The sequence below is a fragment of the Diplotaxodon limnothrissa genome, linkage group LG18, assembly GCF_057381915.1.
Source record: "Diplotaxodon limnothrissa isolate DT_005_m linkage group LG18, D_limnothrissa_male_GT1.1, whole genome shotgun sequence".
NCBI lineage: Eukaryota > Metazoa > Chordata > Actinopteri > Cichliformes > Cichlidae > Diplotaxodon > Diplotaxodon limnothrissa.
In genome coordinates, this window is record NC_140613.1 from 24,922,073 (window position 1) to 24,947,541 (window position 25,469).

Consider the following 25,469-nt stretch of genomic DNA (forward strand, 5'->3'; position numbering starts at 1 on the left):
GTCCTGGCACCACGATGCCAGATTCTTCACTTCATCCATGTAGGCCGTCTCATCGTTGTTGGAGATGGCACCCAACACCACTGTGTCGTCAGCAAACTTCACAATGGTGTTGGAGCCATGGGTGGCCACACAGTCTGAAGTGTAGAGGGAGTAGAGCAGTGGCGAGAGGACACATCCCTGAGGTGCTCCTGTGTTGATGGTGATGCTGTTGGAGAAGCACCTGCCCACCCTCACCACCTGAGTTCTGCCAGTGAGGAAGTCCAACACCCATGCACACAGACGGCTGTTAAGTCCCAGATCCCTCAGCTTTGTGAACAGTCTGCAGGGCACTATTGTGTTAAACGCTGAACTGTAATCAACAAACAGCATTCGCACATAGTTACCCTGTTTCTTGTCCACATGGCTGAAAAGCTCAATCAATCTTTTGCACACTGTCTATGCTATGCACAAGACAAGTAATAGTCTCAGTCTAAAACAGGAAACAAACAAAAACCAAAACTCTGAACAAGGCAAAGTAATAAATATCATGGATTTACAGTTTATTAACCAGTTAAAAGATTCATGTAGTTACATCCTACTGAATGTATGTGTTATAAACGCTCTATTAATTACGACATGCTGACACCAACCTGCTTTTATAACAACATGCTGATGTCTTACCTTTGAGAATAAAAACTGAAGTGGAGAGAATAAACGGTTCTCTCCATGCCAGTTCGTATACTATATTATACTCAATATGGTTTCTTTTTTAAGGCAACTTTAATGTTGGGTGGTAACAGGTACGCATGTCCTCTAAGGCAAAGTATATTTCTGTGAAGTTTGAAGTCAATCCATAAAAACTGAGGGTAATATAACGTATCTACTGTGTTTTTACATTTGGTGTGACCTTTGACTTTGATCTTGACCCAATTTTCACCCAAATGAAATCAGCTTCAGCTGTTATCTACCATCACGCTGAATGATGTGCTGCTGCAGTCATCTGTTAAAATGGTTAAATTTGTGTCAGTCTGCCCCAGGGCAGCTGTGGCTACAACCGTAGCTGCCTCCACCAGTGTGTGAATGCGAGAGTGAATGAATAGTGGCATTGTAAAGCGCTTTGGGTGCCTTGAAAAGCGCTATATAAATCCAATCCATTATTATTATTTTTATTATTATTATTATTAACTGTGATAACTAGCTTTATGTGACACTTTATCCTGATGCTCAGTGTAGGGTAAGTAAATCCAACGATACTGTTGTTATGCTGAAGTTGCTTTGTAGTAGAGACCTCTGTTTCTACAAAACATATGGAAACTATTGTTGTATAAAACTGGAACAACATAATGTAATTATATGCAAATCATTTAAATGTAATAATAAATTAAAACAAGTTGTATGATGAGTTGTGATGTTGTTTGTCTTTTGGAAAATCTAAAGTTCATGCCAGCAACACAGTTCAAAGAAGGTGGAGAGAGCACTTGTTTTGAAAATGGGCGTACTTCCATTCTTCTTCTTCTTCTTCTTCTTCTTCTTATTTTAGATGCTTCTTATTATTATTATTTTAGATGCTAATTTATCATTTTTATTTATAAAAGTAAATTAATGTTTTTGATACATTTCATGTCCAGACAACCTAGATTATTTTTGTGCAAAATGTTTATGACATTGTCTTGTGTTTGGATATATGGCCACTTAATTAGGTACAACTACCTCCAGACCTTTCTTAATTCTTTATGACATTTATTCATCAAGATGCTGGAAACAATCCTCAAACATTTTGCTCCATACTGAACTGATTTTTCACATCCATAATGTGAAAATTCTGTTCTAACAAATCCCAAAGGGCGCTCTATTGGATTAAGGTCTGATGAGTGTGGAGGCTATCTGGATACAGTGAACTCATTGTCATATTAAAAATAAACCGTTTGAGATGATTTGATCTTTGTCACATTGCACATTATCCTGCTGGAAACAGCCATCAGGAGATGAGTCATTAAGGAATGAACATGGCCATCAATAATAAAGGTTTTGTTTTGTACTTTGGACAGCCACTTTTACTCACTTCATAATGAATTCATCGTAGCACTAAAGTTGAACAGTAACACCAAAACTTGTTGTTTATCAGAACCATCTGAGCTGAGACTGAGGGTGGAGTCTGACAAAAGGGAAACTGTCACAGTTTTGTCTTGGAAGGACATTTCAGTGGAATCACGGAGTGAATCTGAAGGTTTTCAAATGGAAACTTCCACTTTCAGCCACTAGGTGGCAACACACATTCATGCCTTGTCCCACTTTGACACACCTTTTCACCATTTTTTACCCACAGCAAATGATTTCGTTCGCCTCATTATTTTTCATCAACCAAAACTAAACCATGTCTCATAGATTTCTAGTTATGCCAAAGAGATTAAAATGTTTCTTTTTTGAGCACGCAGTGCTCCATAACAAATGCTGTTTGACCGCAGTCAGCTCTGTCTTGCACTAAAAAAACCCCAACATAACCGATTTTAGACCTGGGAGAGTCCTGTGCAGCTGTTCTCAACTTCAGTTGTGTCCAAGTGATCCTATGATTTACAGTTAGAACCTGACTGATCATTTAACATTTAACAAGGAATATAATTGATTAACACAGCACTGGGGAAAAAGTTGTATTGTGCTAGGAATGGGTAAAAATGGTGTGTGCCTTTATTCTTCAACACACTCTCAACTCTCTTGGGCAGCTTTCCTGTAATTTCTCCAGGTTTCTCGAAGAACAGTCGTTTTCGTCTTCGTTGCTTGCTTAAAAGAAAAAGAAACATTCACAAAACACCCAAAGTTTGATCCTGGGAGGTAGAAAGGAGACTAAAGGAATGTGTGTAGCTGAGAATGGTTTCTTACACGGTTACATGCTGTGTTTTAATCCAGTTTCACGCCTTTGAACACATCTTCCATGGAAATGCTCGACTGCAGAAAGCAGGAAATCAGTTTAAAAAATATTCAGTGTATTGAATATCCAGAATGAAAGACACAGAAATAACCAGCTGCGTCTAATTGCATATATAACTGTCCCATCTCCCACGGCACAGGCCATGTTAATCAACCTTACACTGACCTCCTCCAGTCTTCCACATGAGCCGGGTGCTCTTTTAAACCCCAGGGACAGTTTGAGCAGACACTTAGGAGACGTTTGCACACTACAAACCGACCTTCAGCATACCCGCCTTTAGTATGGACCTGAGATTCCTCTTTTTATCTTCATCTCTGATTGTGGGGGCAACACTCAGCATCTCTCCGGCTGAACGCACTGCACACTGCAAAATCAAATGGTAACGTGTATCGTCTTTGAGGATTTGTGTGTGGAACTGAGATGTTGAATTATACACTTTGCAGTGCACCTTTTCCTAAAATGAATTCATGGAGTTATTAATATCAGATGCAGAAGTTTTGTTGCAGTGAAGTTCAATTCAGTCTTCTTTGGTCGTGTTTGTGCACTCACATTAGTCATGTCTGTGCAGAGAACAGTTTCCATTTTTTTTCTTCTTAAAGTAACATCTCTCTTTAAGTGAACTGATATTTCTTGTGCTTCTGTCAACACATTTTGATTGAATAATTTCACTGCTCTGCTCTTCAGGCTCTTTGGCATCTCCTGCAGCAATGTCTCTGAAAGGCTTGTGAGCCAGATCAAAGCCTGGCAGATCAGCAGAAGCTGTCTGTATGCAGGAGAGCAGTGCTCCTATGAGGTCAGACACATCACTTCCTATTCTTTAAAGTGTGGGATAAATTTTTTACACTAAAAAACCTCAAACTTCACCCTCAGTGAAGATGAAGCATTTGCTAACCATTAATAACATTTGCTATGTATGTTATAAATGCTGTTTATGGGATTTGGGTAAAGTGATCTCTTTCTTGATGTATCTATTTAAATGAATGAGTTACTGCTAAAAGCAAAGACCCACAGACCCACAAACTCTGCCAGATCAAACATGCAGAACTACCTGCTGTCTGCTGTAAAGTTGTTGCAAGGGAGAAACTGAAAGTAGCACAGCGGTAAGTGGTATTATTGCATAGTAGAAGTATTTAGAAAACCACAGGAACTCAGTCTTGAAAGTGTCAGACCATGTAAAGCTAACAAGCAGGCGCACCGAATCTGAATGAATCGCATCAAAATGTCACCAAAACACTGCTGTCTCAATAACTGCAGTTTCTTCTCTGGCATTAACATCAGCATAGCAGGACTTTCCCCAGGTCAAGCAGTTCCTGTAGGTATGTTTAGGTGCCTTAACGTTTTAGAATAGAATAATCCTTTAATTGTCCCACAAGAGGAAATTTGGTTGTAAAAGGAGCAAAAAGACACATGTACAAACAGAGCAGGATACAAGACATAGAACAGAAGCACACAAACATTTTTACATATTTACATCATAGACAATAGTTACCAAAACAGTACTGTACAGTTATTAAAATTAACCCTTTATTGACCGGCCCGTCAAATTTACCTGTAAAATGGGCCCGCCGGTGGGCCCATGGTCAATAAAGGGTTAAAGTACAGATAAGTGGCAAACCTAGGTTGAGCTCTCAGCTGTCATTTTGCCAAGCCTGCAAACTCATCAGACTCCTTCTGGCACTTTGTGTTACATAAAATGTTACTGTCAGACTTCAATCAGCTTGAAATGTCTTGACAGCTTGTGTCATCAGCTCCCAACCTGATCATAGCCACGCACACATCTCCCAGAACAAAGAAAGTGAACGACCTTCAGTTCCTTGTAGAGCAGTCCACAATTTGCAAAGTGACCGTAAGTGTGTATAAACTGTGTATAAATTACAGACTACAAGTCTGGTGGAATGCTTGATCGGAGATAAAATCAGAACGCTGAACATTTCATCAGATTTACTCCCAGAATTTCTTGTTTGACAAGCCAACATGTTTCTGACGAGCAGGGAGAGGCGGTGTCTCAGTTCTCCACAGATCCAGCTGATAACGGCACAAACTACTGCAGCATGCAGAACCTGATGGACGGTAAGTGGAATAATTGCTCGATGTTACTGTGAATTATGAAATCACATCAGCAATGTTTGCTTCTCTCTGCTCAGGAAGTACACTGAGCGACGCCGAGGGATACAAAAAGTTCAGCAACAAGTGGATCTGCCCTGGGTTTGATGCCGCCAAGTGCGCCCTGCTGTAAGAGACGAACGGATCCTGCAGGCTCCATATGTTGCCTCTGAGAAATGTTTGCTTTGAACAGTGTGTCCTTCTCCATAAACAGAAAATGTCCACAAAAGATATAATAAAAACATCCAAATTTTAGTACATCCCCTGCTTCTGGGGCTGCACATTAAACTGGATCTATGTAAACATTAAAGCTTACTGTCCCACAGCCCATTAAAAGAGAGCTGGAAAAAGCTTCATGTATACTTCATGTACATTTCCATCGGTGTAAAGGAGACTTTACAGCGGGATTAGAATGAGGTATTCATATTTTCTGCATCATTAAATGAATACATGCATATTTCTGTGACATTGTGACGCACAGCTTGTGCTTCATTCAGTGGTTTTAGAAAATCACAGCTTAACAGCTTGCAAATATGAACCATTTACTCCCGGCAGAGAATCTGTGTTGTGCTCAAAGCATGTTGTAAAAAGAAGAATCAGCGCTTCCAGAAAATTTTAAACCAAAACTCTGAACATCCTCTCCCATCAGCTTTACTTTTTAATCTCTCAGCTGCTTTTGTTTGTGCTTTTAAGGGTTTGAGTGTAGAGATGAAATTGTAATTAAGTTATACTGCAATATACTGTAATCCAGTAAGATGTAAACCATAACTGTAGTATAGAAAACTCAGGGTTATCTGGTTACGACGAAATCCTGTTTCCTCTGTTTTGGATACTTAGTAACTCAGTTTGATCACAAAGCTACAGATTTCAATTTCAAGCACTTTGATTCATCTTTAAAACAGCTGAATCGCCCCATCTTCAGGTTTTTGGACATTTGTCACACACAAGAGCTTATAGCTACTTTCATTCTTTACAAGCAATTCATTGCACAGAGGGAGTGGCCTGTTTCTGACATACAACAGGTTTAAAAGAATTGGATTGTTTGGTCATTTTTGTTTCGATATTCAATGTTTATCTTTCATGTTGAAGACGTTGCCTTATTCAAGTATTAGAAACACATCAGTTCAATTCCTCTGTTAAAGACTAATATAAAACCATCACCTGAAAATGACTATAAATATCTGCTGAAGTGAACTTTACATATCCCACTCAGATAACCGAGTCGAGCTATGATCAACACAAATCAAACGAGTAAAGACAAGCTTGTGAGGTGTCAGACTTTGGTGATGTTTCTAATTTTCAGACTTATACTGGAATCTGGTAGCTCCTGTCTGATGCGCTGGCCAAGCTGAAAGACATCATTTTTAAACCCATTATTTTGAGTCGCTCATTGACACACATACAGAACTGGCTGTTACAGTTTCTATCGACATTAAGCTTATTTTGTAAAAAGACAGGTACCTCGTTCAAGATCGGCTGAGCTGTCGTCTCATTTAGATCAAATGGGCCAGCGTACTGGACATAAGCCTGAAGGATTGCCACGTCTGAAAGATCAACAGAGAAAAATTAATCAAAATCAGACCTTTGATTTCAGGCCTCAGTGCAAATTATACACTACAATTTAAAAGGCACTTACATTCTGGCGTATAAACTGCAGACATTGCTCCTTCAAAAGCAGTGGGAAATGCTGCTGAAATGAGCACAGTTAAGGTCACATTTCATATCTAGACAATTTTAACTTATAACCATTGTTATTTAAAAGATCGATTTTGCATTTCCTTATGATCACTAAAGAGTAACTCACTGGTCTGTGCAGGCGTTCCTATTACAGTTACTAAAACATGAGCAAAGTTAAGGTCACATTTCATATCTTGACAGTTTTAGCTTATTAACATTGTTATTTAAAAGATCACCATTACATTTCCTTATGATCATTAAAGAATGTACTCACTGTTCTGTGCTACAGATGTGGCCAAACATCCAGCAAACAGGATCAGCAGCAGCATGTTGAAGCTTTATTCCAAAGAAAAGAGCGAAATCTGTTAAGGTGCAGTATTGTTCCTGTAGTCTGTCTGTCTGCTTTTAGTCTGTACGAGAGACTAATAGTGTTACAGAGAGGGAGTGGCCTGGTTGCAAAACTTCCTTGAAGAATTGGATGAGCAGGAACAATGGGGTCAGAACAAACCATGTCATGAAACATGAGGAAGTAGCACAGTTTTCAGACAGTGAGGCACTCCTACTCTTTAAAACATTCTCAGAAAAAAAAAATCAGCTACCAAAAAGTCGAACAGATTGTAACACACAAAGAAAGCACAGAAAACATTTCAGCTGCTGCTAAAGCTGGGTAAGAGAAATAGCTGAATACCTTTCACACTGTGTATATGTAGTGAAGTAGGTAGTTTAGGAAAGCTTTCAAGGTACCGCAGTCATACAAATACTCAGAGAGTGGCTTGTCAATAACATTTTATTGAGAACTCTTTGCGTATGTATGTATTTGTAAGACAAAACAAGCAAAGAAAAGGAGAATCCAAAGAAAAAAATCAGATTACACTAGATTCACAGAGTCTGAAAATCTAACAGATTCAAGATTTACTCTGAAATGAGTGCGACACACCAAAAAAGACACAAAAAACAAATGATCCTGAAACTGAGTAGTTCTCAATGGTAAAGCAGCAATCAGAGGAGAAAGACACTAAAGCTTCTTTGACTTTCTGCTGCTGCTTGAGCTGCTCGCAGAGCTGGAACATCTGGAGGTGGTGAGAGGAGGGGAGGTCGCAGTCAGATCCAGGCTCAGTTCCACCGTCTTCAGTGTCGGGGAGTGAGGCGCCGCGGTCCGGGGGCTGGCGCTGGCTGAGGATGCCAGAGACCTGCAGAGGAAAACAAAACATAAAAATGCAAAAGAAGAAGCTTCTTTGGAGGATCAGAGGTTTTATTAGGAACGGATGAAGCCTGACCTGAAAGAGGTGGAGCAGCGGGGGGAACTTGTCTTGGAGCTCCGCTGGCTGGCAGGAGTGGGAGAAGGAGAGGGAAGAGACAGACTGGCCTGAGAGAGAGAAAGCGTTCAAGTTAAAGGAGCTTCAACAGTAAATCAAAGCGTTCAATAATCCTTGAAGAACTGTACCTGCAGGAAATACTTCTCCATCACTGATCTGAGGTCAGGATTGCCCTCCCAGGCCTCATTCAGCATCCTGTCCACATTCTTGATGAATTCCTTCAACTCCCTCAGCTTAATGTCTTTCTCTTCGAAAGTCTCGCCTTTGGTGCCCTTTGCTGAGCGGACTTCTTTGGTCAGCTTAGAGAACTGGAAAATCAGCAGAGTAGCACACATTTATAACATGGCGCTGCTTCGTTCTGCTGTTGACTGGTCACAGGTGCGGCAGGTTAACAAATGTGCTTAGAAAACATGATGCAGTTGGACATCAAACCTGCTTTGAGGCTCTGTCAATTTTCTCCTGCTGGGAAGTAACTTCTTCGTTCATTTTGCTGACGAGGGCATGTTTGTTCTCTATCTTATCTCTCTCCATTCGCTCTTCTTGTGGCAGACTTTCCAACACATAGTTCAGGTCCTGAAACCAGAGCGCGGTGTACACACAAACACATAAAAAGAAAGCATTCACTGAGGCACACATACACAGGGATTCATGCAAGGTTAGTTACACTAGATGACTCCGATAGTTTTTACAAAAATTAACTGTTAATAATACTCTGCTATATGATACTCAAGCTACTCTTTCATGCTGGAAATGAGAACAAATACCAACACAGATTTTTTAACTCAAGAAGATTAAAAATGGTAAATAACATTTTACTGTATAACTGCTGTTGACCTGAGACTGGTTCTTATAATGTGGAAACTAAGCAGCTCTCACACGGAGCTTATTATTAATTGTTAATTAGATTGTCATTAAATGTCATTAAACTCCAACCCCCTCGATCAAATTCTGGTTTATTTAATAGATAAACTGATGGACAATATGCAGCTGAGAAAGATACTTTCAGCTCTTTCTGAGCTACACAGAAACACACCTTCCCCCACATGTGTGCGCATAACCAAGGACGCCAAACTCCTTTTACATCATGAGCCAAGTGCAGTGGCCTGTTAAAATTCCCTTTCTGACAGCGTGAAGAAGATTAACTACACATTTAGTCCCCAAGATATCTTGATAAAAGACAAGGAAGTGCAATTTTATTTTATTTTATTTTATTTTATTTATTTATGTTTTGTTTTTTGTTTTTTTGCCTGTCCCATTTGGATCTTTAGCCATCAGAATTGTTGTCTGAAGGCCAAGAAAGATGCCAAGCGGATTTACTTTACCAATTGGATCATCGTGGCCTTGCCATATTGGTCCATTTGATTGACCTTTATTATAATTATGTATTTATTTGATTTGATTTTCAGTTGTTACAGACGGGACAGACATGACTGGGGGATAGGACAGGGAGAGAGAATGAAAGAAAGAGAGGGAGAGAAAGAAAAATAGAGGGGAGAAGAGATGGTGAGAAAGGGGGGGTGCAATTTTAAAAGTATGTCTCAGTTTTTCTACATGATGATGAAAAAGAACTGCTGTAGTAAATGAAAGAAATGTGTCTACTGGGCCACACTGGAGTCTATGTTAGGCCAATTCTGGCCCTGTGCCTTGTTTTTCACACCCCAGCAATAAAAAAACAAAGTCATCTGCAGGTTAGCAACTTCATGAATTGTTTCACCCCCTGAAACTCCTCTCTTCAGATGTTGCATGTGATACTTGTGATACGAAAGTAGCTCCCTGATTGCATAGTTTCATCTGTTATCTGACAGATAAATACGGAACCAGCATCCCAAGTAGTCAAAGTCATCTTTCATTTTATCAGCAAAGAATAGCACCAGCTGGTGGTTTCTACAAACACAGGAAGAACTGAGTATACAAGACTATTTTAGACCCAACTCAAAAAACATTAACACACTAAACTGCTTTGTGTGTTTAGCCTGTAGTTCAGCCTTGTGCTGAACATTATGATGACAGACTTCACCTAATTCCGAATTAGCTTGAGGTATTCAGCATTTAAGTACAGGTTGCTTTTTCTTAGTACTAGCAGCTACTATAAATAGCAAAAACCTGCATATCCTGTTGAAGCTCTTGGATCTGCCTTTTCATATAGTTCAGCGTCTCTTGACCCACATTCAGCTGCCCTTCCAGTTTCACTTTTTCCTGGTACATTGGACCTAAAGAGGAAAAAATGACATAAAACTTCCTGGTGATAAGGGGGACTTTTGAGTTGCTGGTTTGGTGTCATTCCATCCACCCTCTCATACATACTGGATTCATTCACTTTGTTCAGAGACTGGCGAAATGCAGAGTTACTGTTGTTGAACAGCTGGATGGTGTTTTCCAGAGCTTTGTTTTCCAGCTCCACTTTGTGGATTGTAGCATCCAGCTCATCGCCTTTCCTCCTAAGCTCCTCTTTCTCTTGTGCAGCCTGCAGAAAAAGCACAGAGTGGTCATTCAAAGTGATTGTGTGGTGCTGTGGGAAAAAAAAATCAAACCATAGTCTGCTTTAACACAGCAGTGTGTGTGCAGACCTTTGTGATGTAGTAAGCCTGCGATTTCGCCTCTTCTTCCTCAGGAGGTGCCACGGAAAGGCTCACAATCTCGAAACATTTCTTCATCGTGTCAATCTTGGATAGTTTCTCACTGAGTTCAGCACTGAAACAGAAAAAAATCTGATAAACCAGATGCAAAACTCAACTGACAGCAAAGTGGATAGTCTTGTTCTTTTTGTCCCACCTGAGTTTCTGCCTCTCCTGCTCACTGATCTTGAGCTGCTGGCTGAGCATTTCTTTGTAGACCTTAATCTCATCCTCCCTCTCCTTCATGGTTGTTTGTAGTTGCAGCAGTCTCTTCTCCAGCGACAGCACGTTGTCAGCCTTGCTGTACAGAAGATCCCTCACACGTTTGACCTGTATCTTTAACATTTGGTGCTCCACTTTGTTTTCCTGATGAGAAACACATGAGGCTAACAATAACATGTGTGGTCCATGGGGTATCCATCCATTTCCATGTGATCAACAGAAATTTTAATGTTTTCAGTCCTAACCCACATTGGTTAGTGAAGAAAAAACAGGCTAATTATTTACTATTTATTAAAACACCCATTGTTTGACTCATTATTACACTTTTTTATTCCACAAAAAGATGAGACATCATGCTAACGCTAAACTAGCCAAGAACCCAGAGTGTTGTTAAAGCTGAGCGAATGCAGACCCCACCCCGTCAGCTGGACCCTGAATGTGTGTCCTCATTAGGATAGGGATTTATGTTGGTGTGTGGGACTGTAGAGTATAGGGTTATACTGATAAGTGTTTCAGGTCATTTTTCAGAGAAATGTGAAAGTAATGTAACAAGTTAGTTTCTCCTGAGGGTAATTAAGTTATGTACTGCATGTGTTCTGTGTAGTACAGACAGTACATTACTTATTTTAAGTGACAACACCAACAATGATCATAGCAAAGAGTAAAAAATACCTTCAACACGCTTAAACATTTGACCACACAGCATGCAGTCGATTTGCATGAACGTAATGTCTTTGAAATAATGGTGTTGACTCTCACAGTGGAGCTAATGAAAACCTAATGAGAATCAATAAGAAACTGCTAAATTCTTATCAATTCCCATCCCTACTCCTAGGGGGTCATCTGATTGTTGGGTTGTCTCTGTGTTATTGTAGGTTCTTTAAAATAAAAGCTGAATTTAAATTATAATGGTGAACATAGCACACCACAACCACGTGCCTATGAGCATGATGCACTGAATTAGCCTCCATTAGTTAGTTACCTGCTTCCTCAGTCTGAGAGTCTTCAGCTCCTTCTCACTGGTGTTACGGATTAGCAGGAGCTCCTCCACCTTACTGCTCAGATCTCTCTTCTGAGCTTCAGACTTCTCAATCTCTTTCCTCAAACTGCGAATATCATCCTGCCAGAGACAAACAAATGCAATACGTCAGATGGGATTCATAAAAAGGCAGAATAGTACAGCGAAGCATCAGATCGACCTCAGCCTCCTTGAGAGTGTCGGTAAGCACTTTGGCTTTCTTCTTTTTCTCTTCGAGTTCTTCGGTCAGCTCAGCGAGCTTCCTGTCGAGCATTTTCTTTTCTTCTTGGTTAACGTCACCTTTCAGCTTTGCCAGTTTTGTTTTTAGGAAGATCATCTTGCAATTCTACACAAAGCAGGAAACAAGTAAGGAAGGAAGGTTTAACATGTTGGTATTTCAGCACCAGAGTAGTGAAAGCTGGCTAGCGCACACGTTCGTGTCTGTGCGTGAGTGTATGATTTTTGCTAAGCGTGCCTGGTCACTTATGGTCATCTGGTGTCTAATCAGGTCCTGTTCCAGTTTTCTGAGCTGACTCTCCAGGCTGTTAATGGTGGATTTACTCTTTGAAACCTGCGAGATAAAATCCTTCTCCTTTGTCTTAACGGCCTGCAAACGCTCCTTATGATGCAACAGCTCCTCCCTGCAGTCACGCAGCTGGACATCCAAGTCCTGTAGCACAGCACAAGCAAAGGGTTACACAGCAGGTCTGAGGCACCGAGCTCGGAGTCTGCTCATCTGGGTTCTAGCAGGTGAATTATTAAAAAACCCAAATTTTAAAAAGTGAAATTGAAATCATGCTACTTCTGATTACACCATGTGATCATCTCGATTCTATTACATCACTGCAATTACAACAGACCTTTAATGAGCCTTGAGGTTTCTGCAGCCTTCCCTTGTATGGTGTTAATACATCAGTACAATCAGTATATTTAGTTCATGCTATTTAAATAACACTGTTTTATAGTTTTGTAAAAGGTTTTTCTTTTTCTTGTATGTCTTATTCATGCCATGAAAACAAAACCAACATAATAACGAGTGTAGGCAGAAATTCTTAGACAAAGTTCTTATTCTGTGCACAACAGTTCTCTTCTACCTGGATCAGATTTGGCAGCTCACCTTGATGGCCTGTTCCTCATCCTTAAGAAACTGATCCATCTGTGCAGCTCTCTCCTCCTCACTAAGGGCTGTCTGAGTCACCACCTTCAGCTTCTCGTCCAGTGCAGCGTTGTATGCCCTAGCCTGCCTGAGTCTACAACACAGACACACACACAGGCATGTATATTTAACAAGCCCTGCAAAAAGGCGCAGATTTATTAGATAACCTCTAAAAACAAAAAAGACAAATATTTTAGACATTGTCAAAAAGTTGTTGAAAACTAAAAATGATATTGTTATTTTTTAGGCAAATAATAAACAGTATTCATGTTTTTATACCCAAATATGAGCGGGCACACTGGACTTCTCTAAGAGGTCAGAAAATAATTAACAATCAACCACTCAAACTATTTTTCTGTTCAGTAAATAATTGTAATTTGCCATCTTCATCAAATAATAATAATAATAATGTGCTTTACTGTTTTCTTTTGTTTTTTTATTACATTTTGATCATTTAAAAAAAGAGCTTACGCATACTGGTGGATTAACTGTTACAGAAACAATAAAAAATGATTTTCATAATTACCACTACAGTTAATTGGGGGCACTGAGTGCCAATCTACCTGGCATGTGTAAAAAATTAGTTCTTCCCCTTTTTAAATTATGAATTAACTGTGATTAACCTCATTATTTGGAAAGCTGAGTCCAATTTCACTCACCACAATCGTGCCTGATTACTGGCAGAGCTGTTAAATCAAGAAATTGCTTAAACAGAAGCCATTTCTTGGGCCTCCAATGAACCACAGTCAGAGCCAACAGCCACAAATGGAGAACAGTGGTGAACTCATCCAGGAGGTCACAAAAGAACCAGAACAACATCTAAAGAACTGCAGGCCTCACATGTCTCAGTTAAGGTCAGAGGTCATGATGCAACAATAAGAAAGAGACTGGGCAAAAATGGCACGTATGGGAGAGTTCAAGGATAAAACCACTGCTGACCAGAAAAACCCACAAAGGCTCTTCTCACATTTGCCAAAAACATCTTGATGATCACCGAGACTTTTGGGAAAATATTCTGTGGACTGACAAGACTTTTGGAAGCTTTCTGTCCTGTTAAACTAACACAGCATTTTCTAAAAGAACATCATACCAACAGTCAAACATGGTGGTCGTAGTTTTAACTTTTAACTTTTATAAATCTGCATTTTGTATTTGCTCCAATTATGTTTGTCTAATATTAAAACTTTTTTTGATGATTGGGAAATGTGTGTGTATGGGGAAAAAGAGGCCAAATACTTTGTCACGGCACTGTACAGTATACATGCAGTACATGGGAAAGAGGTAAAACATCACAGTGCTATTTTATAGGCAGGGATGTGTCGTAAGATTCCACTGACTTGTCATTTTTATCCTGGATGTCTTTCTTCATTCTGGATATCTGGGATGTCAGGGACTCCACGTCAGAGGTTGTTCTGTCCAGTGTGTTTTTGCAGGTATTCAGCTGCAGGACACAAACATGAGCATTGACTGACAAGCTCTTAGAACATGAAGCTACTACTCCTTTAGATACAGCACAGTTTGAGGAACTGACCTCATCCTGCAGCCTGCTGCAGTTACTCTCCTGCTCCTTCAGATCCTGTCTCAATTTTGCTCCCTGTCGGTTGGTGAGAGTTATCTTCCTCTCAGTTTCCTTGTTGTTGCTCCTCTGAGTATCTAGCAAGTTCTTCCTCTCTGTTACCGTGGCATTCCTTTCCCTCATAGCCTGGTTCAACTGGGCAACTTGCTGGAATGATAAAGGAACAACACAGGTGTTACTCACGTGTACTTCAATGTTAATTCACATATTCTTGGCTTTCCTTCATGTCTTTTATCAGCAGAAGTGTAAATCCCCATGTAAATGACCACGGCAGACCCAGTGGCATTTTGATCATCTTTATTTTACCGGTTGCTGTACACACAGACACAGAGCTGCAGCTCTCCCGCTGCCAGCGCAACATAACAACAACAACCACATTCACCAAAACTCCAAACTTTTAAGCCGGCATGGCGTGGCATATGCTGCCACGCAGATGGGTCAATCGCACCTGCAGCAGCAAACCACGCCCCACCACACCGTACACTTTACCAGAGCACACTGCTGCATGTCTTCATCCCGTTGCATCATCTGCTTGATAGTATTTTCCCACTGGTGGATGAGTTGCTGGGCCTCCAGGTGTGCCTGCTGCAGATTCTCTGTAGTCTTATCCAACGCGATCTGTTTGGACAGGAAAGGAAGCAGCAGTCATCCTGAAGGAGGTTTTTGTAACTGCTTTGGTTTGTCTGCTGAGAATCAGTCTCACATTACCTGAGCAGATAAAGTCTCAGTCGACTCTTTGACCAGTGCTCTTTGCTTTTCTTTGGCTTCCAGTGTCTTCTTCTCTATAGCCAGAGTGAGTGACTATATGAGGAGAGATCAGACAGTTGTTAGCAGAGAGTGAAAACAGCTTGATCATCCATATTCCAGAATTTATTTTTATTTTTTTAACCTTGATCTTCTGCTCGTCCTGCTGAGCATACTTGATGATGGCCATTGTGTCCTCATCTTTACGCGCCGACTCCTCTAAAAAGACATCCATGGTCTGCTTGTCCCAGTTCATCTGCTCCATAAACTCATCCAACTTCTGTTTGCCCTTGAAGATGTGGTTCTGGCAAGATGGGCAAAAGTTCAGAAGGTCATTTTGGTACCAACAGCTAAACTAAGCCAAATCCTGTATATGATGTGTATATACAGATGTTTATATACACAGACCTCTATCATGTCTTTCCTCTCTGCTAAAGACTTGAGCTCTTTCTCCATCTCAGCAGCCTCCTGAGCCTGGCGACCGTTCTCTCTATCTGAGAGAGCTGTCAAGTGTTTCTCAAACTCTTCCTCTCTTTCCTTTGCCTTGCATAGAGCCTGTGAGCAGAAAAAACATCAGAATAACAAAGTAACACGCCATGACACAGTAACTACAAGCCAGTTACAAAAGTCTCACACACGACACACACTGGTACGACAAACGATAAATTCACAATATGCTCTAATAATCTCACCTCAGTGTTATCCAGCTCTTGTTTGGCATTCTTTAAGTATTCAGTCATTATCTTCTTGTGATCTTTATTTCTCTCAAGCATGTGCTCCAGCTCCAGCAGCTCCATCTCTTTTCTGCGAATCTGTTGTTGAGCAAGTTACCAGATAATGTAACACAAGAATGTTTGAATGTTTGAACAGGGCTAAGCAACACTTAGCCACCTACCAATTTTTTGAAAAACCTTAGGACTTGTGAACTCAGGCACTGCTACAAAGTGGTCTACATCAGGGATGTCAAGCAAATGAGGCCAGAAACAGCCTATTGGAAGGCTCTGGTTACAGCTGTCAGGGGGTTCAAGTCTATTCCAGCTGCAATAGGGTAAGAGGCTGCGCAGACCCTGGAAACTCCACATTCGTCCTGTGCTTTGTAAAGTGAAGGCTAGATGTACTGACAAAAGACTGAAAAATAACATATATTTGTAAAACTGCATTTATTAACACATCAGCTGTCCTTCCTCTGTTTTAGATAAACATAAATTGCTCGTTCATTGAAGGAGGAAAAATAACTGATCAAGAATAATACTCTGGTGATGGCTTAAAAAAATGGGACCCAAAGAGCCTTTCCACTATAAAGGGTGTTTCAGATTTTGATTTTAATCATTGCTGTTGCTCAGCAGAGAACTTACTATTTGAACTTAGAGAAATCAAAAATCCGGGGGGGGGGGGGGGGTTAAAAATATATGAAAAGCATAATGCATAAAGTGGTCTGACCCTTCTGGTCTAGATACTTACAGCGTCAATGTAGCCCCAAAACAAGCATATTCTCTATTACATTGTGCACCGTATATACGATATATATATTCTGGCGTTTTTGTCGTAAAGTCAGAGAGGACGCAAACAGACCTGACAACAAAGCATGAGACCCCAAGCAGAATTTATTTTACGTTGTGAGCATTACAGTCATTCAGAGGCTCGTTCAGAGATCCCGGATTCCTCTGTTAGATTTGTTTGACACTTTAGATTACTTCACTTACTAAAACTATTAGTTTGGCGGTGAGATAAACAGTTACTACGTTCCCACACTCACCTCCTCAAGCAGTGCCTTGTTTTCAGCGTTGGGCTCGGGGATAGCAAAGTGCTCATCCCAGCCTGTGTCAGGCAGAGCTGTGTTAGTGCTAGACATCTTATTCTGATTAAGACAGCCTTTCTGAGGGGGTTAAAGTAATACTTATTTCCACTAAGATAGTGTCAACTCCAGCTTTTAGCTGTTCCGCTGTTGCCGTCTGTTGTCAGTCGCCCGTAGCAACCACGCATCCATATAAACGCGTCAACGGAAGTAAATAACGCGAGACTACAGTGAAGCACCCATAGAAGTACACTTGAATATATGGAATGAAGTTTGAATATGTAGAATGAAACTTGCATATAAAGAAAATGATCTTCTGAATTAACTAAATGAAAAGTGACGTCAAATTTGTTTCCATTTTTATCACTTCTCTTCCTCTTTGAGATGTGCTTCAGCTTCTGCTTGAATTGCCATCTCAGTTGACATCTCCATCAGTGATGTTAAAAGAATAATACAAAATCCAATGACCCGTTTCAACTAAGCATATTATAGCCTACCTCTCTAATTCTCTAACTGATTAATTACTATTTTAGGAAACAGCTGTATGAGAATCAGTTGGATTTACCTAAAACCACAGGTCCGTTAAGTTGTAACAACCTCAAACTTAAAGAAGCTTCTAATAGTTATGGGGACATTAACCTGCCGATCATAAAACATGGCATCACATATCAAATTTGCTCCTTAATGTAAATATTTAAAAATCAGCCAATCACATAGTAGCAACTCAATGCATTTTATCATGTAGACATGGTCAAGACAGCCTACTGAATTTAAAACTAAGCATCAAAATGGGGACTAAAGTGACTCTCAATGCGACATGTCTGTTGGTGCCAGACAGGCTGGTCCGAGCATTACAGAAACTGCTGATCTCCTGAGAAAATATCCAGTGAGCAGCAGTTCTCTGCCTCGTTGAAGTCAGAGGTCATGGGAGAATGGCCAGATTGTTTTCAGCTGATAGAAAAGCAACAATAACTCAAATAACCCCTTGTTACAACAAAGGTGTACAGAAGAGCAACTCTGAACATACAGCACATCTAGCTTTAAACTACATGAGCTACAGCAGCATTAGACCACAGCAGGTGCCTCTCGTCAGCCAGTAACAGGAAATTTTGGCTACAGTTCAATGACAAAGACTGCCTGGACTCAAACTGGTTTCATGAACACCACAATGAGTTCACTGTACTCAAATGACCTCAACTCAGTCCAGTGGAATGTGGTGGAACAGAAGATTCTCATCATCAAGCCAGCAAATCTTTGTCATGCCGTCATGTCAATCCTGATGAAAATCTTCGAGGAATGTTTCTAGCACCTTGTTGGATTTGTGCCATAAAACATTAAGACATTTCTAAAGGTTAATGAGGGTATTTGGCAATAAACCAAACAGAGACTGACTTTCAATGTCCCATTTTCTCTTTCTAAGTATAAATGCACAGAGGCTTGGCAACTTTAAAGAGACCAAACTGAATTATTTATTTTATCCTTACGCATCCATGTTTAAACAAACAGCATTATGATTTAAAAAATTACAATCAATGTTTGATACTGACTTGTAACACAAACATATCATAAAACCAAAATCAGGAAATGCACACTAGTATTAAAATTCAGTATTTAAAGAACGACATCCTCTTTGCAAACCCTTGTGTTTACATTACAGTTCAAGTGTGTATATCTACCTGTATCGGAGTGCAACCACATCAGAGACCCACGTGGGATCAAATGGAGACTCCTCTCTAGTTGGCTTGAGCGCACACAAAAGCCCAATACTTTAGATAAAAGTTTCAAACTATCACGTGTTAACTAACAAACGGATATGCCTTTTGTACATACACATAATATATATAAAGTCTCTGCTGTGTAAAATATTTCAGTCCTGAGGGTTGAAAAGGCAACATAGTTCCCAGCTCAGCGTGACTCCACTGTCCTCCAGTCACTGATTTTGTAGAAACCTCTCATGGCTGTTACTTCAGTGAGAGCGGACCTTAAACTGCAGTGCTTTTGGTTCCGATGTGTGGTCGCGCAAACTCCACAAAATCGTCAATAAGGACGGGCCACGCTCCTATCGAAGAAGCAAAACAGATTCAGCGATTTGACTCTGAATAACACGTTTCAAGACATGACTGCCAACGAGAAATCTACAAACCTTCCTCGTCGTAATTCGACATGTCGTCCGTGATCATCGTGCTGAAGTCTAGTAAGAGATTCCAAGTGTCCTTAGGAATCGATCTTTTATGGTGTTCCTGCAAAGGATGAGGAGCAAAGTTTATTTCTGAGAAACGATGATACCTGCGTACTTAGCATAGCCTTGTTATGATTTATTTATTGTAAACTTACAACTAAAAATTTGTTCCACAGGTCCAGGAACTTGAATCTTCCCGGGAGAACTAAATTCCAATATGCAATTGCCATTTCTAAATCTGTAAGAAAAACAGTATTCAATCAAAAGAAATTCAACCAAGAAAACAAAAACAGCCAATGAGCATTAAAAGGATTCTTACCCAAACCTTTCTGGCCAGGATTCTTTGCAAAATTAAATGTAAACTGGTAGAAGTCCTTAAATTTCCTTGAGTCCTTTAATTCTTGCTCTATCTTAGGCAGCTGAGCTTTTAGCTTCTCTATGCTGTCACACCTGCAGAAGGATAAAAAACAAAACAAAACACTGTTGCTGTCCAGTGGCTAAAAAGGAAGCGGCAAAATGTAGCAACTGGTTTATATCTGACAAAGTCCAAGCAGACCCTGAAGCCTTTACAGTTGTCAGTGATTTTATAGCATAAAAATGTAAATTATCACAGAACTTTACTTTGGTGTCGCCGTTTCCAGAAAAGTTGGGGCAGTGTGTAAAATGTAAATAAAAGCAAAATATAATAATCATCAGAATCGTTTCAGCCCCACATGAAACTGATGTACGAGGGCAACCCCAAAAGTAAGGTCTCCTATTGTTTTCGAAATACATAGGAAATACAAAATAGGAGACCTTACTTTTGGGATTGGCCTCGTAGTATAAGGAGGATCGGATCAGATCAGATAAAGACTGATATTTCTTATTACTTTTTGAACAATATGCTCATTTTTATTTATTTAGTTGTTTATCTTTAGCAACACAGTTAAAAAAAAACAATTTTAAAAAATGGGTCAGACCAGAAGAACAAAGCTAGAAAATCTTTGCAACCCGCAAAACACCACCTGGTGGAACACCTCCCAGCTAACTAACATGATTGTGTGCAAAAGGCTCCCATGAGCCACATTAGAGCATGCGGAAGGGATCACTTGCACATCTGTGAAGGCACCGTTAATGCTTAACGCTACGTGAAGGTTTTGGAGCAACATATGCGGCCCATTCAGATGTACGGACATTGAATAAAGGCGTGGCTAAGATTGATCAAGCACAAGTTGTTGTGGTCAACAGACACATCCTGGACAATCGTCCATTCTGACACTAAAATTGACCAAAATTTGCAAAAAACACTCAATGCTTTATTCAGTATGATCTGAAATGCTAAATGCTAAGCCCATGAGCTTAGCAGAAACTTGTTTCCAGAAGTCCAAGTAGAAAGCCGTTTTTCCACATGGGACCAGAACTTCTCTTGCAACACCTCTATCGCCTCCTAGAGGCCATTAAAAAGAATGCGGGTTTTTCAGACCAGGAAACTGCGACCATTTTTTATACTACGTTCAGATGACAATTTTTACAGGAAAGGAATTTTTTTTTTTCACTTCAAAAATGTCAACCCACAGTCAGCACGTACCGCATTAACATGAAGCGAGAGCTGAAGAGCACTAACGGTGACATAAAAAGAGGCGATGCAACACAGTGGGAATTATGCCTCTGTGCCAAAATCTTTGATATGTGATGCTGATATCAAATTTGATATTATTTTTAAAAAAAAAACAATTAAATTTGTTGCTACTCAACCTCTAGTGTGATGTCTTTTTCTATTTTTTTAGGAAATACAGCATTTAAAAACTTTTCCAATCTAAATTCTGTTTTTATTTACATTTACTGTGCTCAAACAATTTCGGAAATATGTTTGCATCTTTCTCCAAATAAAATCACAAAATAAGCATTTTTAAATGAATACGTGCATTTGCACAACAATCCACCCCATCAGTCTTACTTAAAGTTACACCAGTGTTTGAATGATTGTTGCACATCACACATAGGAACACAGTTTCCCCCCTCTTCTTTTACCATCTGAAAATGTTTTTCTCACCCCTGTTCTGTCATGCCTTCCATGAACTCCTGTTTCGAGAACTCGCACTGTGTTGCTGCCCTGAACTTCCAGGCGATGAGAAGGACGCTTATACTGGCAGGGTCCAAACCCAAGTCGTCACAGAATTGCTGGATCCCATCAATGCCTATTTTGTTGTCGTCATGAGGATCTAAGAACAAGAAAAATGAATTAACTGATTAACCATTCAGAGTATTAATTTCAGTCCTGTGCTGTGTATACAATTTCTAACCAATGGAAACATTATAGCGGTGCTTTTTCTATACCTCTGTATCTGTTATACAGCTGCTCAAGCTTCTTCTTGTCTAAGGCCCCCTTTAGATTTGAAATGTAGAGCTCTGGACTTTGGAAAAACTTATCTGTGGCAACATCTAGCTTCCAGTCATTCTGTGCCAGGCAGGTCACTGCAGTCTTCTCACTGGATTGTGTAAAAATCATGAACTGGCGAACTTTATCCTTCTGCGAGGACTTCAGCTTGTTCTGCACAGACACAACACACAGGGCACATACTCAAATAGCCAAAATACACAAATAGCTGAAGGTATGAGGCAGCAACAACAATATGGAGTAATTTTTTCACGTATTAATTCCCTGTGCGACTTGCACAGAATGGGAGATTACAATAACACTGCAAAGCGTACCATCTGAATTTTCACACAATAACCTAGGGCTGCTCAATTAATCACATTTTAATCTCAAGTACGATTTTAGCCTCCCACAATTAAATGAATGTGACTTTGCAAATACTGAAATGTGTGCTTCACCAACAAAACGCAGAGCAAAAGCAAATCAAATGCTCACTAAATCAGCACCTGACCGTGTGCCTGTGTGTCTCAATTATAACTGTTACCTTATAACAGTAATATAGTCTGCACATCCATGCAGCTCACAAAGACACGCTGACATCAACAGCCAATCAAGATTCTATTTGGCCAAATATTTCTGTCCACTAAACATAGTGAGTAGTAAAGGCTTCAGGTAAAGGGTAAACATACAGGACAAACAAAAGATTTATCTCCTTTATTTACTTTCCTAAAGTGGCAATGCTGCTAGAGATAGGATCTCCCATATGTGAAGTACACTGCTTCGAGTTTTATTCACATCCATCATGCAGGTACACTGAATGGAGTGAGAAACTTTAGATTTTGCTTATAGGCAATGCACATGGGCCAGGTGAATAAAGACCTGATGTCTCTGCAAAGAGTAATTTATAAAGTTGAATTAACAGGGATGTAGCACAATGTAAATGTGAAAGAAGTGCACTGCTGATTTAAGTTTGTATTAAGTTTTGGTACAGTGTTTTTCCTTCTCTGAGGCGCACTAAATTCAGGTGACTTTTGTATTTTGATACAAAGATATGAAGGCGGTGTCTTTACGTGGCACTGCAATAAAAACAATTCTGTAATTGAAAAAATTATAAATAATCGTTATCTCAGTACTGAACGAAATAATCGTGCCGCTCTTCAATAACCACAAAGGGTAGGCTAGCTGTTAGCTACAGTGAACTCTGGCGAAACACATCTAAATCACAGTAAGAGGGAACTAGCAGCGATATGCTATGCTGATTGCATTTACCGACTTCTAGTGTATTGACTGGCGGTTTCCTTGTCTTAATATCAATACTACTGATAAAGTTACGCATTCCACACGACAACGATCTAAAAGTTGTCATTTTATGTGTTTAAATGATAGCAATCGTAGTTAGCTCACTGTGCTTGTTGGTTAGCCCCACTGTGAGCTACTTAGCTAATGCTAAAGGAGAGAGGGCTGTTTGTTTTCATTATTTCAGGCGAATTTAAGGTATTAAAAGCAGTTTTAATACTATGATATGAATCCGAAGAGATGTGTTTTTATACGTTTATGTGAATGGGTACATGTTATATTTGCCCCTACAAACAATAATAAAATAAATAAAAAAAGAGTAATTTCATACCATGTTTGTCACTGCCGGGCTACTCTTCCTCCCATCCAGCTGGCTTAGTGCCCGTAAAGTTTTTACAAGTCGCGTAAAAAGTTTTTCCGGTTGAATCACAGCTCTTCAAAATAAGAGCATACAATTTATAGCCTATAACCTATACAACTTCCAGAAGCGTTAATTATTGATTTTTGTTCCTTATCAAACATAAAATACATATCTAAAGATATTTAAGCAAAACAAATTTAAAGTTCGTTCTACGTTTTGAAATAGCAACAAGTGTTTGTTTTTTTTATTTTGAAGCAAGTTATCGGAAACGACTCGACGATTCATCCAAAGAACCTCGTTCTTCAATGTCCGACATACAAACAAGTCTCTGGATGTTTACAGTTGTTTTGCGAAGATTTCAGAACAAATGGAAGTCCTACCGACACAGGTTTGTGCCTTGGGTAGTCTTCAACCTGTCTAAAAATGAGAAAACACTGCGGAAGGTGACTGAGCGCTCGAAAGATAAGCTAGTCCCCGATGAGGAGGTTTCACGGAGCCTGCTGGCGCTCTTCAGAGCCCTGTTCAGGAAACATGGGTTTCATCAGAGGCAGTTCCAGACTCCATTTATGCTGCAGCTAACAAGTGAAGCAGAGCAGGTTGGAGGAGATCCGGTGTGCGGACAGGATGCCATGTTACAGACACTGGGATTCTGCATTGAGCGGAAGCCTAGCACTTTATCCTTCGCAGGAACTGGAGTCTTTGTCACCAAGGGATTTGTACCCAAAGGAGCAACAGTTGCAATGTATCCCGGAACTGTTTACCAACCCTATGAGCCCATTCTTCTTCAGTCCATCAGAAACCCCTTTGTTTTCAGATGCATTGATGGCATCCTGGTTGATGGAAATGACAAAGGCATCTCTAGGATGGTGTTCAAGTCGTGCAGTGGAAGAGACAGAATAGGTCCTTATTTGACCAGCGACACAAGCTGGCTGACAGACACTCCCCATAACCCCCTGGCTGTGGGTCAATATGTGAACAACTGCTCCTACGAGAGGCCTGCCAACGTGTGCTACCAGGAGTACGACCTGCCAGACAAGTTTCCCATTGAGCTCCGCCAGTATCTCCCTAACGTCAACTACAGCCAGGGTACACAGAGGCGTCTGCGGTGTGTTGTGCTAGTGTCGCTCAGGGACATTTCAGCAGGGGAGGAACTCTTCTCTAACTACTACACCATTGTGCATTAATATAGTTTCCAAAAGCCTGCATCTGTGAAATTCAAACCATATCTCCACTGTATTTAATTAAAGAAAAAAAAGGAAAAATCCAACCGCTCCCTTTGTACACTGGAACAAAGGCAAAGCTTTTTGTTGTTGGTTGCTTTAACAGAGCAATTTTGTAACATTTGTGGATGAATAAAGTATTTGTAATCTTATTTGACATGTGTACCACAACCTTTTCATTGTTGATAAGACAGTAATTTCACTTAATATTAAGTATATGAATTATGGTACCCTACTTACTTGTGGTTTGTGGTTCTAGCAGAAAAGAAAGAATGAAGTTTCCCTCTTATTGGCTGAGTCAAAAGTCATCACAAGTGCTGGTTTAAGAGTGGTGCGCTGATACTGCTGGATGGTCCATAGAGTTGCTCAAATGTTTTAGCTAAAAGCTTAACAACAATCAAATGACCCAACAGTGGGACAGAGAACTCCCTTTTAACAGGAAGAAACCTCAGGCAGAACCAGGCTCAAGGAGGAGCGGCCATGTGCCGTGAGGGGAGGAAGACAGGACAAAAGACACACTGTGGGAGAGAGCCAAACATAAAAATAACTATTGATTAAATGCAAAGTGATGTATAAACATATAGAGAGTGTGGAGAATAAACAGTCAGTGAAGTGTAACTAAGGGAAGGTTTGGGGTTAGTTATCCAGCCCTTACTATAAGCTTAATCAAAAAGTAGAGAGTGTGTCTGTCCCGTTCCACAGAAGAGGGGCCTTAAAGCTAAAGGCTCTGCCTCCTATTCTACTAAATATCCCAGGAACCACAAGTCTGAGAGCAAAGTGCTCTGTTAGGGTGATATAAGGTCTTGAAGATAAAATGGGACCCGATTATTCAAGATCTTGTATGTAAGGAGAAGAATATTAAATGTGAGTCTACATTTAACAGGTAGCCAATGAAGAGAAGCTGATATGGGAGAAATATGCTCTTTCTTT

General features: G+C 40.1%; 4 protein-coding genes across 4 annotated transcripts; 2 read left to right on the forward strand and 2 right to left on the reverse strand.

The window, feature by feature from the left end:
• The first annotated feature begins 3,186 nt into the window (after positions 1-3,186).
• Positions 3,187-5,141, forward strand: LOC146613722 (uncharacterized). Its single transcript, XM_085378572.1, has 5 exons — positions 3,187-3,284; positions 3,590-3,698; positions 4,641-4,751; positions 4,897-4,975; positions 5,050-5,141. The coding sequence occupies exons 1-5, from the start codon at positions 3,187-3,189 to the stop codon at positions 5,139-5,141; spliced, it is 489 nt and encodes a 162-aa protein (XP_085234698.1).
• A 2,559-nt stretch (positions 5,142-7,700) lies between these two features.
• Positions 7,701-17,184, reverse strand: ccdc39 (coiled-coil domain 39 molecular ruler complex subunit). The gene is made up of 20 exons (XM_085378538.1): positions 17,089-17,184; positions 16,025-16,144; positions 15,741-15,887; positions 15,478-15,636; positions 15,297-15,389; positions 15,078-15,206; positions 14,544-14,735; positions 14,350-14,453; positions 12,974-13,106; positions 12,332-12,526; positions 12,038-12,202; positions 11,821-11,958; positions 10,774-10,982; positions 10,569-10,692; positions 10,306-10,465; positions 10,105-10,211; positions 8,434-8,574; positions 8,130-8,309; positions 7,963-8,051; positions 7,701-7,875 (listed from the first exon to the last, which is right to left on the reverse strand). The coding sequence occupies exons 1-20, from the start codon at positions 17,182-17,184 to the stop codon at positions 7,701-7,703; spliced, it is 2,856 nt and encodes a 951-aa protein (XP_085234664.1).
• Positions 17,185-18,675: 1,491 nt separating this feature from the next.
• On the reverse strand, positions 18,676-23,327 carry dcun1d1 (DCN1, defective in cullin neddylation 1, domain containing 1 (S. cerevisiae)). Its single transcript, XM_085377342.1, has 7 exons — positions 23,290-23,327; positions 21,623-21,836; positions 21,339-21,507; positions 19,626-19,756; positions 19,462-19,544; positions 19,271-19,367; positions 18,676-19,186 (listed from the first exon to the last, which is right to left on the reverse strand). The coding sequence occupies exons 1-7, from the start codon at positions 23,290-23,292 to the stop codon at positions 19,110-19,112; spliced, it is 774 nt and encodes a 257-aa protein (XP_085233468.1). The 5' UTR covers positions 23,293-23,327; the 3' UTR covers positions 18,676-19,109.
• A 294-nt stretch (positions 23,328-23,621) lies between these two features.
• Positions 23,622-24,661, forward strand: setd9 (SET domain containing 9). Its single transcript, XM_085378490.1, has one exon. It carries the CDS (start codon positions 23,625-23,627, stop codon positions 24,501-24,503), a length of 879 nt encoding a protein of 292 aa, XP_085234616.1. The 5' UTR covers positions 23,622-23,624; the 3' UTR covers positions 24,504-24,661.
• Positions 24,662-25,469: the final 808 nt, after the last annotated feature.